The sequence below is a fragment of the Silurus aristotelis genome, assembly GCF_946808225.1.
Source record: "Silurus aristotelis genome assembly, chromosome: 5".
In the NCBI taxonomy this organism is placed as follows: domain Eukaryota; kingdom Metazoa; phylum Chordata; class Actinopteri; order Siluriformes; family Siluridae; genus Silurus; species Silurus aristotelis.
This window is the reverse complement of record NC_139578.1, coordinates 26981977-27000257: the sequence shown is the minus strand read 5'-3', so window position 1 is coordinate 27000257 and position 18281 is coordinate 26981977. Positions and strand designations below refer to the sequence as shown.

General features: G+C 40.3%; 1 protein-coding gene across 13 annotated transcripts in view; it reads left to right on the top strand.

Moving 5' to 3' along the window:
* Nucleotides 1-18281, top strand: part of adgrl2b.1 (adhesion G protein-coupled receptor L2b, tandem duplicate 1) — a 143173-nt gene that overhangs the window by 22638 nt on the left and 102254 nt on the right. For all 13 annotated transcript variants that reach the window (XM_083542572.1, XM_083542568.1, XM_083542569.1 and 10 more), the window contains exon 2: nt 7946-8175. In XM_083542572.1, the coding sequence (XP_083398698.1) occupies nt 8100-8175 (76 nt within the window). In that variant the 5' untranslated portion in view covers nt 7946-8099. The remainder of the gene's footprint in view (nt 1-7945; nt 8176-18281) is intronic.

Sequence of the window (18281 nt, the reverse complement as noted above, 5' to 3'; positions counted from 1 at the left end):
AGACTTGTCACCAACCGTCAAAGACAAAGTGCAATGCCTCCGGAAAGATCCCCAACGGGCACGTTGGGTGTATCCAGGGAGATTCTGCCCCACATCTGCCCCACCTCCCTTGGCTCTTTTGTGTTCCACATAATCAACCTTCGTTCTTTCCTGACAGCACATCCTCTTCTTTAAATTGGTCGTGCCAAGATTCCCTGAGCAACCTGAACTTTAAACGAGTCTCCCATCGAGGATTCAAAATTGCAAAGCAATCATATCAGTTAGGCAGCTGCCTAGTAAAGGGGATAGAGGGGGGTCAGGTTCATTTCAAGAGATTTTGTCAGTCAAAGGATCGGCATGTTCGGGAGAAAACGTCTCCTTCTCGCCTCCATCCGAGTGTATACTTTTTGTCGCAGCTCTTACATTTCACTTTGTACTAGCCTCATTGAGATGCATGTACATATGCATTCTTTATTTTCCCCCTTGCAGACACTGACAATTGAAAATAAATTAACATTCCAGCTCTTTTTTTTCTCGTACCCCCCCCCTTTCAAGCCAGTAGAGAATACTCAGGGGCGAACCCTCTAAGGTCAAGCGATACTCACAATCTGTCAATCTTTCTCAGCAAGTCTCCCGCCCCTTCTTTCTCCTCCGACCTATTCTTTTCTCCTCTTCTATTTCTCGCGTTCATTCAACTGCACTTTGTCTTAGAACCCCGCGACTCCTTCTTCTTTCTTGGCTATTCTTCCTCTGGCCGCCTCCCCAGCTTGAGAGAGGCGACTAAGGGCTTTGTAAAAGGGCTCGCATCCATTCAGACTTCCTCTGTCGCAAACACAGCCATATTTCATGCTGCGGAATGCTTGCTGTCGATCTTTTCCCATCAGTTGGTTTCGATCGCGTTTTTAATATACCTGCTACCTAAGTGTTTTATGAGTAATCACACCACACCAGTGTTGAATTCTTTACTCTGATCAGTTCATTCATTTCCCTTCAACAGAAGCTCTAGGTTTTTTTTTTTTTTTCAGGTTTCTATATTAAAGCAATATAGTAACCTACTCTGGGACTTCTACAGCAGGCGCTCCAAATAAACTGCTAAAAAAAAGTGACATTTTCTGCGAGGAGATTATTTTTTATTTTATTTGTACTTATTTAGCATTTTTGCTATGAGTCTCCAGTGCCAAGGATTTGTAGTGGCCAAGTTCTTAAACAGAGGAAAGTCTTCATAGTGGAGAACTTTTAGTCCTTTTAGAAAGATGACTCAGCATTTTTTGGACTGGCGTATGGCCGCTTCAGTTTTGATGTAAAGAATACAGTGTTGTTACAGATAGCAGAAAAAAAAAAACAACCGGTCGGTATAAACATGAAAATGTCCAACGTGAGTCAAGCTACATCCTGAAACCCTGCCTATCTGTAAGCTGTCAACAACATGGACTTATGCAGCTGATAAATCTTTGTCCCATTTGCCAATTTACTCTGACTTCACTCTTGGCGTACAGCCATCCTTTTTTTTTCCACTAATGCTATCCACCCCCATGTGAAACGATGACGTGTCTGTCAAGAATGGGGCAAAATATTCTTAATGCTAATCATTTAATCCTTTTATTTCAAGTCAGACTAAATCCAGTCTGCAATCTGCCAGACAAAAAGGTGTTTAGGGAGACGATAAAGCTTGGCTCCTGCTCTTGATTTCGCGGGCGTAATGTAGGCGTGTCCTCAGCGGGGATGGTGGTGGTGGTGGGGAGGGGATTTGCTGCGGAGACGTCTCAAGCTCTTCGATGAAGTGCAAATCGCTGTGGCGCGCCCACCCTTTCTCTCACTCGTCCTTCACCCGGGCATCAGCTGGCATGCTGGAGAATGGGATTTTCCCATAGCATTGTATTTGCTGATGCCAGTAACTGAATTCTCAAAGCTTGTAAAAAAACGGCCTGGCAGTTATATTGCTTTTTTGGCCTCTTCTTCGATCTCTCTCAGAAATATAGCGATTGTGGTTACCTCTAAAGATTCGAACTTTGCGCTTATTAAAGCTGTTAATTCTACCTGCAATGGGCTGCGTATTTGTCAAATTAAGACCAAGAGATATATAAATTTGGCGTGCGCTCATTTATTTTCCTAAAAGCCGGCCATCTTTGGTTCTCAGTCTCAGCATTCTCCGTCTCTTAATAAAGTCTCTTTTATTGACCTACTGTCAATTTAAAAAATTTCATTTAATTGTATTTAAACAATTAAATACAAAGAATTGTATTTAAAAAATAAATGCACTTTGAATATTTGATTTAGCCTCCACATCTTTCAAGAAATGCAACTAACCAAGTAGAACAAAGCAACAGGATATCTTTAATTGTGTTCAGCCTTAAATGAGCGAAAAAGTATTATGTTCAAGGCCAGAATGATGACAGTATTATCACTGGATAAATACACCAAAGGCAGTGGCTTTAAAGTAGTCCAAGAAAGATAGAGTGAGATTTTTTTTTTACCCTTTTTTCCCAGCTTTCCATCTAAACATTAAACAGTGTTAAACATCGAAACTGTGATGAGTTTGGGGATTTTTTTTGGCGTCAGAATTTCTTGGCTGCAGTCTTGCCTAACATCAGTAGTGCTTATTTGTTACAAGAAAAATGGCAAGGGAGTTTTTTTTTTTTTTATGGTTTGTACAAGTCCATGTTCAATTCTAGTTATATTGGACTGGAAAAGGAGGATTCAGATAATATAACAACCGATATAGGCTCACAATGGCAGAGTTCAAAGAACCAGCCTTTTTATATAAATGTAAGCTACAAACATGGTACCACTGAAGGTTATTAATGTAAACAAAACATGCTAATTAGAAGAAAAAACATCTTTCATACCAGGAGCTCACTTTAAACAATATAGATTCGGTTCATTGCTGCTGTTGCTGTACATTAATTGTTCATATATACTCGAAAAACGTCTGTAAAAAAAGTTGAACTCGTTAATTTTCCCACAAGAGCTCGGATAATGCTGATGGATGAGGTAAAATGATCATTTTCCGTCATGTAGAACACACATTAGCACACAGAAGTTGGCCAAGAATTTGCTCGGATCATCTTGTACGGTGTGTGTAACCTGAATGCCGTTATTAGGATTCGAGTTACAAACACAACAGCGTTTAAGTGATCACAATGTGTAGATTTGAGTGTATAAAGTGTTATAACTTTGCACTATCGCTGTCAAAGCCTACTCAGTAGATGACTAATTAGCCTGCTGGTTAATGCAATAAACACTGGTTAGCAAGACAGCTTCTTATTCTTATTCTTACACACTGAGGTAAAAAAGCATGATGAGAGTGCAGGGATTAATGAAATCTGCGCTAGATAGTTGTATAGATGACTCTGTCATTTATTTCGTTACACAATCAATTGAATTCTTGAGTAGTTGTTTGTATTTTCAAGCTAACATGCGGCCATTTTGTTTCTTTCTCTTTTTTTTTGCAGTGTTTATTTGGGGATACACCCAATCAACTAAAATCTTTAACAAATATTAAGGAATCTGATATTAAGGATACAATTTCTTTCACATTTTGATAAAAAAATTATAAAACAGCTGACTTTCTCAGAACAACACAAGCTATGATTAATGCTAGTTTTTGGGCCGTAGCACAGATTATCCTCCAAATCTGTTGTGTTTTAATTTAAAAGCAGTTGTGTTATTTTATGTCAGGTTTTGAAGAACGTCCACTCGTTGTGGCTGCTTTTTTTAAGAGTGTTTAAAGTCTTGTGAAGGTCAAAGCAGTTTGAATGGGAAAAGGCAATTTTTAATAGAATAATGCGTTAAACTCTGCCATGTCTCTGTTATCATGAACATGGAGGACTGTTGTCTTTTTTTTTTGAAGGATTTTGCAGCTTGTCTAAATGGTCTATGTTCACACATTTGTCCAGTTAGATAAACAAGGCATGAGATTTGAGTACTAGCATGTAGAAATTACTGGATCGGAACGTTAAAAGATGATGGGTAATGATTTAAAAGCGTACGTCCCTGCAAAAAAGGAATTCAAATGCGTAATGTTTAAATGGTGCTCCTTTACAATCCACTCCTGGCATGATTCCTATCATGCAGTTGCTGTCAGGGCTTTCACTGACTTAATCCTATGATTAATGTGCTAGTCATGGTTCATTACATAAATATTTAGGTCTATATGTTGGGGAAATCTGCCCATATGGCTTCCACAAGTCTTTAAAAGACAAATGACTTAATACAAATTCTGGAGTTTTTTTTATATCGGACACCAATTAAAAAAAAAAAAAAAGAAAAAAGAAACAGACTCTTGGCTCTTTTCCTCAATGACATTACATAGTATGTGACCCCCAGCATTCTCAATAGGGTTCTGATCTACATTTTAAATACCTCTGGAAACAAAAGAAGCCTCCACCTGCTCGGGACGCCAAAACCCGAATTCATTAATGCGGTGCAAAATTCAGTCTGCTGTATGTTAATGATGAATCTGTCCCTGTTTCCATTCCAACTTTATCCCCCCTTTTGTGTCTTCTTGTTTGTTCGCTTCGAAAATCTCTCCACATTGTGAGCGATCTGGGCAGAGTGCGTGTTTAGGCTCATTATAAAATAATCAGGATAGTTGATGAGAGGGCTCACCAGAGGAGCTGTGGCGAGAATTTTTTTTTTCTCCTTCTTGCTTTCCTCATGACTCACACTTCAAAGTGTGAATTTCAGTGGGCGAGCCAGACGATTCAGAGCCCACGGACTCCCAACACTCGACGCAGGCAGTACCGCAGATGAGAAGTGGATGGAGAATTGGGAGGGACAAAGTCGGTTTACTGAGATGAAAGAATGATTTGGTTTGTGGGCGGATGTTGGTGTGTGTGTGTGTGTGTGTGTGTGTATGGTATATGTAAAATGCGCGTGTGTGTGTGTGTGTCAGGGCGTATGAATGCGCAAGGCAAGCGAGGCTGACAGATCATCCGTCTTCGATATCTGACATATGTTATAACGAGGCGCCGCTTCCCATGGGTCTCAGATTGTAACCTTTGCCAATGCAGACAAAGCAGGACGGGTTTGTTTGAGCGTCCCCGCGAGATATAGGGCAAGACAAAAAAAAAGCAAAAATAGGGGAGTGTTAATGCTGCATATATTTTGTGTTACTAGACACCGGGACTTTGTGTCCACCTATTTAGCCAACTTTGCCATTCTGTATTTGTTTGACAAACAACAGGATAACTAAGTAGCAACTTGGCACATGACCTAATTAGCTTGGCAGCATGGACCACGCTGTATTTACAGCAGGTGAGCTCAAAGTGCTCATGAGTACCCGGTTTTGACAATTCAGCGAGGAAAAAACGCGAGAGACAATTTAGCAGAGACGGACCTGCATGCCAGATGAACGCCATCGAGTATTCGAAGTGTGGATTACGTTGGCATCTCTCATTTATATGAGGGGGAAAAAAATAATCAGCTCATAAAAGTACTTAAATGCATTTAGCTGGGCATTTCACACTCTCTGGACGTCTGCAGGCTGGATTTATGATATTGCAAGCACAAGGTCAAAGGCCACCAACACATCGAGTGCACACATTCAATAAAAAAGAGAACCTCTGAACTCGAAATGCATGCCTTGCTCGAGCTCTGTCTGCTCAGAGGCAAACGTGAATGTTGCTAATGATTTGTTTATGTCCTCCGCTTTCTTTGCCGAGGACATAAAATGAGTTTTCTTTCAGTGTGTTTACGCCGCTTTACTTTTCTGCCAAAGTTCTGCCGAAACTTTCCTATTGTGTCTAGTCATAACGGTGGTCAGGGAAATCGTTTTGACACTCCAAACCACAAATTCATCCTTAATGACGGCTCTTTTGCATGCTTCCAAACCCCTAATACCCACTTGTGTGGAGTTTGTATGGAATTTGTACAGAATTATTTTGATACAAATTCAGTCCGTGACCCACCATACAAGAAAATTGTGGTATTTTCCATCCTGATCTTCTCTGGTCCAGACTTAGCTTTCAACAATTGTCAAAAAGAAATAAAGAATAAAAATATTCAGTTATTAGGAGTCAGCATTCTTAGCATGAAAGAAACCTAGGACTCGCAGCATAACATATTTAGAGTGCAATCACATATGCTGTGTTTACTCGACTTCAGTGGATCCCTGCTGTGCCTCAGACCAACAAAACCGGTCCGAGAGCGTCTCAGGGAGGTGGTCTTGGTCGGGTTCCAAGTGAACTCTGCAGTGAGAAAGGCGGTCGTGACCCAGTAATCTACCTGACTGCAGGAACTGAAGCAAACATATATTGAAACATGCTGTCTACTGTAGCATTTTCTTTTTTTATTATTATAGCGTAGAGCCGTAGCGTTCGACAAATATGTTGGACAAACTGAAACAGAAAATAAACACTGTGTTTGATACACACAAAAATCTAAACAGTCGTTTTTATAGTCACACAAGTAACAAATCACTTATGTTGCGCTGACTCTTGTGTTTGTTGTGATTCCTATGGATCGTTTAACTTTTTCTGTCACCTTAATACTGGGCAGAGAAAACGATTTTTTCCAGATCCCTTTGTTCCAGTTCTTCAGCCAATGTTTTTTTTTTTTTTTTTGGTTTTGCTTCTCGTCTTTGCTTTGTTTAATTATGTGCGTCCTGAGGTTTAAAGCTTCTACTCGGGATCTCTTTCCAAGAAAGCGCACCTTCAAATCTGAATTCCTACTTGAAAATTCAAGAATAGTTTGACAAAGACTTTATAGGTAAAATATCACTTGAAGGTAAAGGGTATTTTAGCTTTACATAATGTACATTATAGCTTACTTACTTGGAGCGCAGCGGGTTAAGGGTCTTGCTCAAGCACCCAAGAGTGGCAGCTTGGAGATACCTGGGCTTGAAACCCCAACCTTCCAATTCAGAGTGAATCAGTTAACAGCAGTGTGTTGTTCAAAGTTGCTCGATTCTGTACAATGGATCATACAGTTATACAATAAATACATCCAAAACTCTTATTTTTGTTCTCCAATCACAAAGTGTCCCAGACAAACTATTACCAAAGCACACTTTCTTTGAGTTGTCCAAGGTTTCTACATCTTTGTTTTGATCTCCCATTTCTGAGTTTAACACCTTTTTTCTAAAGTCATTGTTATGAGACACTTTGTTTTGTCTATGTAAATCCTATAGTGTGTGTGTGTGTGTGTGTGTGTGTGTGTGTGTGTGTGTGGTAATTGGATTGGACAAAGTATGATCATTTCTGGATCAGTGGATCAATGGAATCTGTCTAATTTAAAACATTTAAAACTCAGTTAATAGGTTTTCAGAAGTATCGTGGTCCTGGCATCGATTTACAATTGGTCATCACTCATGATGCTTTACTTGAAAAAGAAAAAAAACCAAATGTGTTTCGCATTGAACTCAGTTGAACTCCAAACCCCCCGATTCTCGTCGAAAAGCTGCTGACTGTTTAATATTATTTTGGCAGAATTGTTTGGAAGGCTAATCCGCATATGCCGCTTCAGGTCTGTACTATCACTGCCATTCCTTTAGGCATCTTCAGAAAAAAGAAGAAAATTCAGATTTTAAAAAGGCACTCGAAACCTGAGTTGAGTTTGACTTTTTATTCCGTACAGATGTTGCTCGTGGACATCATTTATGCAGCTCTGTTCTCCAGAGCATTAAGAGCCGAGAGTAAAAGAGCCCATCAGATAGCAGGGCCATTACGGTCCGGCATTTCAGCCAAAACAGTCCGCCGCCTTTTCGCCTTTTATTTACGTACAGACAAAATATGTCGTTCTGTTAATTTAAACGGGCGCGCATTTTTTCCCGCCGTCGTCATTTTTCGGACGATCTGTTCAGGACCATGTGTGCCGATCATTCGCCCGTTTTTTGGGTTTCACAATGATAATGGTGATGGATGAATATAGTGGGATCGGGCAGTGTGGGGAAAAGCAGCTGTTCTAACTCCCATGATTCTTCCTGTTGTAATAATCTGTTGGTTTTTTTTATTTCTTTTTATTTCAGAAGGAATATGAGCGGTGAAGGTTTGCGGCAAACGACTGCTCGCTGAGGTTTACAGGCCCCGGATAGGTTTTTCTTTCCCTCTTCCATTCGTTCCCTCTCATCCATCTTCAAACCACTGTCATTGTCCGGCATCTGGAGGATCTTGAAGAACAAAATGGCTGCTTCACTGTGTAAATGTCCCCTGCTGTACGGCCTTCTGTTCCTTCTGGCCTTTTATCAGTGCTCTGAAGGTAAGTCTTTCTCACTCTCCCTCTCTTTCTCTCTCTCTCTCTTGTTCTCTTCACACAAATGCGGATTTGTACTGTCATTTTTCTGACACACTCTCACCTCATATTTATTTCGATTTCCCCCTCCTCTTTTCTTTTTCGCAAGGATGCTAAATCGAAGTATCTCACGCTTCTGATGCGTTTCGACGTCGTTGATGGGATTAAAGGGGAATTTTACACCGCTTTTCCACGTTCTCCTTAAGGGCTCGCAATCATACACTTTCCTTCGGGACTAATCCAGTTAAATCACGCAGATTAACTCTGACGAACTGCTGTAATGGCAGATGAGGTTGAGTTCGAACATGGGTAATTTTTTCGTCTTTTTTTTTCCCCCTTCTATAAATCACTCCCTTCGCCTGCATCTCAGCAAACAAAACGTCTGACTTGGCTGGCGGCCAAAATGACGAGTTTGGAAGGTGAAACAAATGTTTGTAGTGCTCTCCTAAGAAAACAGGGGCCTTAATTCATTCTCTTTGTGACTTTTCGACTTTGATTAGTATGTTTGGTTGTAATTATAAGTTCGGCCACAGAGAACAGCAGCAACCCCCTCTTTCCTTTTCAGAAAACACACACACTCTTACGCACACACCATCGTCTCGTCTCATGCTAATGTGTTTGCAGAACAACAATTATTTTTCTTTACTCTTTCCCAGGCTCCAAATCTGTTTTTTTCTCCTTTTTTTTTTTAGAACAAAGCTGATTTAATCACACATGTGTGTGCCAAACATTGATTACTGCAAAGCACAAGTAAAATAGGCTCCCATTATAGCTCGCCCCTCCCCCTCTTCTTTTCCCTGTTGCTTCACACTGTTGTGGGTTTCTATTTTGGATGGAATTTATCATCGCGGTGGGAAATCATTTTGTTTCATTTGGTGCTGGAGCAATTGGCAGATTTTTTCCGTCACGTTATTTTTTTTGCAGCGCTGGCAGAATTCGAAACCTTTTGCGAACATAAGCTTTAAAGCCTCGAAAACAAAACTTTGCTGTTGGATTGAGAGCTCAATATCCTGCGCCTTCCTTTCGTTTAGGCGCTTTCCTATACGGGAAGTAAAAGTTTTGCGCTTTGCCCGAGCTCGATGAATGATCATTCAGCCACCCGTCAATAGAGGAATGCGTGTGGGTTTCACTGAAAACAATGTCTTATCCATCTCTGAGCCATTTACCTTCCCCCAGCTTACTCGCTAGACTCCCCCCCCCCTTTTTTTTCCTCTCAAACATAAACCACATTTCTTTGCAGGCCTTTGCAAAAAGGGCCTCACAGTAATTGCTTCTCATTTTGTGCCTGTTGATGGTCTTTGTGATTGGCTGTACAAAACCGTTCCTTTGAAAACTCTTGATACAATTCTCAGTAAATGCTATTTACTTGTTTTTTTTTTTTTGTTTTCTTTTTTGCCTAGACACAAAATAAACCCTTTTTTATCGTTGACGGATATCATACAAATATTAGGAGGACTCTAGCCTCCACACGGGATGGTGGTATTTTCTTGTTCGGAGATCTCTGCGGTACTCCACACACACAAGGTTTTATACGTCTAGCCTGCCTTTGTGGCTAATAATAAAAATATATAATCCTCCATGGCTACCTGACACGGTGCCTTGCTAATCGCAGAGTGTTGCTTCGGAGTGCTTTTAATGTTCCACTAAGTGATAAAAGGTGCCGTTGCTGGATGCCAAGCCCACTCCTAGCTCTCTGTTGGAAGGCCCTAATCCCTGTCAGACATACTCACAACTTTAGTTCAGGAAAACTTAAACATGCCTTAAAGAGCTCGAGCACAACGGGGGAGACGAGTTCCTTAGTGACGGGCGGGTTCATAGCCAGACACGTCGACGTCACGGCGACAAAAAGACGGGGCATCCTTAAAGGTGCATCTCTAGCACGTCTTTGCCTCCTGCCATGCCGGTGGAAATCTGCATAATTACATTCTATAAAAGCTGCTTTGTGCTGTGCGTGTGTTGTACCAGACACCGGGGCATGTTTCATGCCGAAGCCCCGCAGTGATCTCGCTGCATCGTTTGAATGGCCGGACTGCAAGGCCAGCACAAAGATGGATGAAATAAATCTCCATCGTTTCAGCGTCGACAAGAATGAGCGCTAATTCCCGCAACCAATGTTTGTTATGGGTTTTCAAAAAGGCTTGGATGGCGGACAAAAGGCTGGAAGCCGCCTGCCCAGCTTGGGTCCGGTTTCTTTGCCAAGTCTGTAAGCGGTTGGAAAAGCAGGAGGTGTTTTAATATATTGTGGAAATAAAGGGGCTTGAGAATTAAATAGCAGCCGTGTAAATAGGTCGAAAACACCTGCCTCTTGTGACTCAGATTCTGCATTTCCTGGCTGCTTTATAAGCAAAAATATATTTCTTCTCTTTCTCGGAATCAGCCGACATCCTTTTCAGTGTTTGACAGGAAATTGGTTGTGCCACGGTGTTCGAAAAAATCCTCACAAGATCCGTCCAGGTGGACGACTTAAATGGTGTCAAAGAAACCAACCGGTGCATACAGAAGCCAAACGAAACCGCACGTTATTTGACACGACCAATGGAATTCCTGGAATTGGATCAGATAAACTTTATGAACTTTGGCTTGTAAAAATATTTGAGTAAAACCTATTAAAATAGACTGCGGCTCCTGGAGGGGTTCCTGGTTTGTAGCCTACAATGTTGACATTATATGCTACGGTTGTAAGATCTAATAACCCTCGCTTTTCCTCAAAACTGCTGCCACTGAGGAAGAAACTTCAGGGTGTTGACTGTGCCTCCCTATGTGCCCTACCACTCAAATAAATCAGTGACCCTCCTGGTATTAATTGAATTTTTTTATTTTGAGGACCAATAAATCCACAAGGCTCTTGGACGCCTTGACGTGACTTCCTCCCGAGAATGGCTTCCGGCACGCTGGAGCTCATTGAGCAGCGAGCCAGTATTTCTATTTCTCATTACGAAAAAAAAACAGCTAGGCATCTGTTCTCCACCATAAATGTCCACTCCGTCATCATGCTTTTACGCCCCATTTGCTTTTGTTGTGCTGTAGCTGCTTTAGTCGCCCCCAACCCTTGAATCATAGGGGTACGTGATGGTGGCGATTGCGAATTATCGCCACAGTGAGAGTTAAGCGATACACTGACAACCCGAATAGAAGCATGTAAGAAATATGATTTATCCATTGTAGCCCGGTGGAAATCATCCATGAAACAAGACCGGCCCTATCTGCTGCGCCACAATCCGCCCATGACGAACTTGTTAGGGCCGACGCTCCTTTGCACCGCGACAAGCTTTCCAGCTGGCATCCCTCGCTGCCGAGACGTAGGTTCCTGTTGTGTCACCGAGTAAAGCGTATTTATAACAAGAGGCCTAGGATACGTCTTGTTTTTTCGTTTGCGTCGAACTTTTTCTCTGATCTTCATTATCTCAGCCCTCCAGCGGAAATTAAAGCAGAGTGCTTCAATAAAAAAAACAGATCCTGATGGAAACATCTCTATCAGATCGACTGCTTCCGGGGTTTTGTCTGTTTTCTTTTATTATCGCACCAAATGCCGCCTCGAAGAAAAAGCCTATTTTTTATTTATTTTTTTTAAACACCAAAAAAAAGGGAAATCAAGTCACTTTTGTACAATAAAGCCTGCTGAATATGCGAACTGAAGTGTATTTAGGCAAATGCACATAAAACGATTTTCAATATTCACCGAATCTTTTTCAGCTGACAGACCCGTTCTGCGATAGCGCGCCGTCTCGAACTCGGAACAAAGCTTATAAAACGCTGCAGAGAATGAAAAATCGTTCTGATGCGCTGCAAGCAAAAAAAAGGAAAGGAAAGAAAAAAGCAGTGAGATTTTTTTTTTCTAAACAATGCCATCCAGAGGAGCTATCGAGCTGACTGCGAGGAAATCTGGCTTTTTCCTTGTCCTTTCCTCCTCCCTTTCCAACGTACAGGAAAATGAAATGCAATATCGCCCCGTATGTGGTCAAGCTCAGATTTAGAGAAGAGTCAGCCTGAGCAAACGGAAATCAGCATGGTAAAACCGGGAGGATTTAAAGGCCTGCCGCTTGTCGCCTCAAGCACTCTTTATTATCTGTTTACATCTGATTGTAAAAAAAGCTCGATTTTTACACCCGGGTGATGAACAGACGCCGGATTTAATGGTTTGCGAGACGCCACTTGTGGCAGTTTGATTTCAGGGACTTAAGACTCACCTTAAATCTTAACCTAGCTGCCATGGGCTGTGCTGCCTCTCCAGTGTGTAAGCCAAGAGTTTGCAGATTACCACTTACATAAGGCTTTTTTTTTCCCTCTCCCTGAATCAAAGTGTCTACTTTTTCCATGGCCTGCACTCAAAATAAAGTGCAGAGTAAAATCGCTCTTTAAAGAGTTGCTATGATCTTTGTATGACTATGAGCCCAGAACAAAAGCCCAGTGGATGGACATAAAAGAACACTTAACAGTAATATATTCCCTCAGAGTCACTTTCCAGTCGTCCCACGCTTTGCCCGCCTTGGCAGTTGTAACAACAACGGCGTATATTGTTTTTAATGTATAGAAGAAGCTTTTAACTTTAATCAAGCTGTCAAGATGCGCTCGTGACTACAGGAAATAATCGCGCTCGTAAACCGATGTTTACGCGACACGCGGTTTGTCAAGGCCGCAAAGAACACGTTCCTTCATTAATGCCCCTATTACTGCGAATTCTTGATTAAGATCGCGGATTCGAAAAACGGCGCCAAACAAGTATGGAAACGCTCGTAACGAAAATTGGCAATATATTATTTTTTTTCTTCCGCCGGAAATTCGGCGGACACGAAGGCAGCGGGTGAAATGAAAAGCGCGTTGTACGCGAAGGTATAAAACGAAATTGGTTTTTCAAATTTGCCCCGTGTTCACCGCAAGGCCTCTAATGCCTTCATTCTCATAATGAAATAACTAAAACGCTTAATGCATCTGAGGGAAAAAAAATGCGTTTAGTCTTTAGACACCCCCTATGTGTTAATTCAGTGTGTTTAAATATCCCAAATCAGGCACACAGGCATGAACGGACTACCCCAGAGGTCGGAAATCTATCTAGGTTTCACGTGAAACCCCCTGCAACACAGACAGCGTTGATCATATTGTAAGAGCGGAATGCTAATTAGACAGGGACGCAGGTTTCAAGGCAAGGTTGGTCTTCACAATGTGTATGCCACTGTACTTGTAATCCATGTGGGCTGCAGCCAAGCATGATGTCTCTCCTTTTCTTCCTGAGCAGGAGTGGAATAAAAGGTCACCCGAACAAGGGTCACCTGCTAACAAAAGAGTCGGCAAGACGGGTTTGCCGGTAGAAAAAAAAAAAACATACCTCGATAATCCGGCCCACTGCAGCTTAGGAAATACAGCCAGCATTCTTGCTCTGTGAAAAAGGGAGGGTGAGGTAAAAAAAAAAAAAGTGCTTTGGGGAGAAAAAAAAAAAAACGCACAAAGGCTGTTCTTGTTTGATTTTCGCTATCACCATTGACCTCTCCATGTAGCGTATTCCCACAGAGAGTACCTAGGGCTGAGGGTTAGACTCCAGCGTGCATTATCGAGAGATCCGGCCTGTTTTTCATTTCTGTGCTTCTGTGATGGTGTGTGTTAGGCGATGATCACACTTAACCTTTATGTTCGGTTGCCATATCCAATGAAATTGCAATGTGTTGATTTTTTTTGTTTATTTGTTTTTTTTTTTTTTTTTTACTTAAATGGACGTTTCACTAAAATGGACGTACTGCAATTAAGACAACATTCACACGGAAAATCATGGGGAGAGTAGAGAACAAGAGGAGATATGAGTGTTGACAATGACAGCACATGTTTAAATGGGTTTAAAAGGGATTTTTGAGTTTTTGCAACACTCGCACCTGAGCACACACATGCCAGTATCTGGAGCTCGTAAGGTTTTTTTTTTTGTTTTGTTTATTTCCTTCAATAAATTTTATAATTTAATAGTGAACTGATATTTAAAGATTTTAAGTTAACAATATTATTTTACTTAATACTCATTTATCATTCTGTATAGTCAAAGGTTCCTGAGGGTGAATCTGATTTATAATATTAATCATTTAAAAACATAGAGCTGAGTAGATTTTTCCACTTTGGCTTCCCCACTTTTTGTCATTATTGTCTTGTTGTGAGACATAAAACAGATTGGCATCCCAATTTCCATATATGGTCATAGTTTCCTGTTAAAAAAAACTTAATTGTATTAGTATATGATCAAAAGGACCCACTCTTTGCCTGGAAGGTGAAACAATCTTGAGGGTTAAAAAAAGAACTCCTGTTTTGTCCCATTTGGCTTTCCGCTTTCAATACAAGGTCATTATTTCCTGTTGGAGTTAATCATCTCCACCTGTATCCTATTACTCCTGTCTGTTTTAAATCCTGCTGCTTTTCTTGTGATTGCTAAACCGTGTGATTAAAAAGTAGAAAAAAATTGAAATTTTTCGAATTTTCTTCGCCTCTGTTTTGTGTGTGTTTATTTGCATAAAGTTCGCCCCACACATTTTTTTTTATTAGGGTTCATATAGGAAACACATCAAACTTTTACTTTTTAAACGTTTTGCACCCTACCTCAAACTCCTACACTATACACATTATGGTGTGACGCTCACAGAAGTAGGCCAGGTGCAATTTAAATACTTTTTTCCCCCATAACCCTCCTTCTAAAACCACCTGGTTATCGAAAGCAAAATGGCAAGGGACCCTTATAGAAGCCCCAGGTTCCACTGACATTTAAATCCCGTGTATCTGCGGCAGGCCTCTCGATTTAGACGTTCGTCTGCCTGCTACATGCAGAGAGGCTCTTCTCGAGCTCCAACAGGGATTCAGAGCGATCCTCTTTAAAGTGCACCTCATTAAACATTCACACTTTCAGATTTTGAAGCGTATGCACGGCGACATGTTGACGAAATTCGGGCGATGTGGCGTCACCATCGTTTCACGTATTTTGCTAAGTGCGGCTGATGATTAACGTGAGGTCCTGAGCAGTTTACACAAAACACGTCTTGGTTCACGTGGTTTACGACGCCTCGGTTTTGGCGTCACGGTTCGTGTCTGCTTTGACACAGGGTTGTGTTGTGTTCTGTATTTATTCGGAAATCTGCGGGACATGCTTGGAAGACCAAGAGGCCCTTTGAGGGGGATTAATAAGAAACATAAACAATGACCTATAGAACAGTTTTTAATTATTAACTTCCTCCAATTCGGGGTCTGCTCTGAGAGTATCACATTGTCACAAGTCCTAAGCCGGTGGGACACTTAACCAATCAGACACTGTTTCTTCAGGTGACAGATGTTTGCATTTGCAGCCGTGGGATTTTCGTCGCTTTTAGGTTAGGCGGGGTGCTGCTAACTCGCGTTTCTGTAAGTGATAATAACAATCCAAATCCGGAGCTCTGTCGGACAAAACGTATTTTAATTAACACGCATTTCAACTTGTCATGGAACTCTGACAGATGTGCAATTTCGATGTTCCCGTGGTGCTAGCAGAATTTGGTGGCACGCATATGTTCATTTTAGGTTAATGTTTCATTCGATATTTCCACTGGAAACCTAATGGTGTAATTATAGCAGCGCAGCATAGCTCAGAGCATCCCAGAAAACCTATAGATTATAGCGTTTAATTATTATTTTTACTATGAACTAAATGACTAGCTGCGGTTCGACTTCATTCCTGAGGCACCACAGGCTTGTTGTGTAACACATTTCTTATCCATGCTGTAAAGTGTTAATCAAAATTATGTTGCGTTCAAATGAACTCGGGACACTTCTCTGTAGTTAAATGATCTCATTTGGTCTCATTAAATGCTAAAAGCCTTTAACTGTTGATTATTAGCATTTCTTAGGACTTAAGAACACCTCCTATGGTGCCGATGTCGATCCTGAGATCTTGCTAGATGAATTGATCGCATGAGATTGAACTATTTAAAAAAGAAATAGATTTGGAAATGCCTTATTTAGCTGCATAAAATCCTCTAATCTAGAGCCTCATTAATAGATGATAATCCCTGACTGGTCTGCAGCCTGAAAGAAGCACTCAGGTCAGATATCTTGTGTGCTGCTAAAACACAGTTCTGGTAATGATCACCTTTTACACTGAGCAAATTTTTTTTCCCCATTTCACATCCATTTTTTAGAGTCTTGTTGCTGGTTTATGCACTACTTTTGCTATCAATATAATAAGCAGGGTTTAAATGATGTGCATCAAAAAAGCAAAGCAAGCAAAAACTCCCGCTGGGACTGAGGCTTGTCAGACGAATATGAATATGATGGAATAGGGAATAATGTGATAAGTCTCAAATTAAGGATTTGGTGATACCGATACTTGTATCGGGTATCAGTCCGATGGCGTGCTCATTTACTCGTACTTGTAAAAAAAACAAAAAAGGCCCTGATACCAACATTTGATACTAGGCGATGCCATATCATATAAAGCGAGTGTACGTTGGCACTCTGATGAATGACCGGGATCTGAAGGATAGGATTAATCATGAAACATTAAATATAAAGTATGCTGTGTAAAAATAAAAAGAGCAGTAGGTTCAGATAATGCAGTAAATTGCAGTTACATTACATTAATGAGTCGATTGCTAGCAGCTAAATACAGCAACCAACGCTGTAGCAACTACTGGCTTGATGCCAAAAAGTGAAAATAATTACAGCTCTTACTCAGTACATTATTCTTGAACTTCAGACACTGCTGGTCATTGACAACAAGGAATTCAGACGCTGTGCAAACAAACCCAGACTTTACTTACAGCTGTAAAGAATATGGATTCCAATTGATGTCAATAGTATTAAAAAATACCTTTCAGAAAAATGCAGAGAAACATTTAAAACAATAAACAGGCAAAAAAGGGTTTTCAGACAATTATGCTAATTAGGGCTTTTAAAGGTTCGTTCAAGTCTTTATTTATGCTCTTCAAGTTGAGCCAAAGAGAGTAATGTTTTATTAAGCCCACCTCCATGAGTGCCTTGTGCAAGCAAATGCAAACAAACAAGGAACATAAAAACACGATTAACAAAAAATGTAACTTTTGCTTTAAAAAAAAATTAAGAAAGAATGCCGTTTATTTGATGACCGCGTTCAGTTTTTTGCCGCTAAGTTCATTGTTTGTGGTTTTAAAACCCCTTTTTTATTCTCGTTGTATATTATTAGATTGTTGATTAAAAATGTATGCTTATAATTTAGCATGACTCCAAATTCGTATACTGAATTTAGCACAAATTTAAATCCATATACTGAATTTAACATAAATTCAAATCATATACTGAATTTAACACAACTCTAAATCCATATACTGAATTAAGCATAAAATTTGAATTCATTAACTGAATTTTGCATAAATTCAAATCATATACTGAATTTAGAACAAATCTAAACTCATATACTGAATTTAGCATTAATTTAAATCATATACTGAATTTAACACATCTAAATTCATATACTGAATTTAGCATAAAATATTAATCATATACAAATACAATACACCCTGCAAAAACAAAACACCCTTCTCCAATGCAACCCAGCTGATCCACAATAACTTAAATAACTAGTTAAAAACATCATATAAAGAAATATAATATAAAGTTATAAACGATTCCAGCAACCATTTTGTATTCCTACAAAAATTGCATTTACGCATCTCTATTTACAGGCCCCTTTCTCTAGATTAGTATAGAACTAGTACACCAAAAATCTAACTTTCAGTCAATCACTCAATGAATCAACCGTGTCTCTGTTTTAACATATTAGTAGGTTATAGCAAAACACAGATTTTTGTCTCAGAACTTCAAAGGCTTTTTTTCCCTATGGAGATGCAGGCACAATAAACTAAAGCCATCTCATTTCCTGGAACACTTCTAATGATTGTAATTTCTATGAGGTTTTGTGATGAACCTTATTATGGATTACATTCATAATCTTTTGAGGATTACGAGCGTGGGGTCTTTATGATTCATCCACTGCTTTGGGAAACTCACACAGCCAGCATGTAAGGTAGTGGTGGAGGTGGGAAGTGACACTTGTTTATAGTGAGGATATATTTGATATGATTTCCAGCAAATTAGCAGTT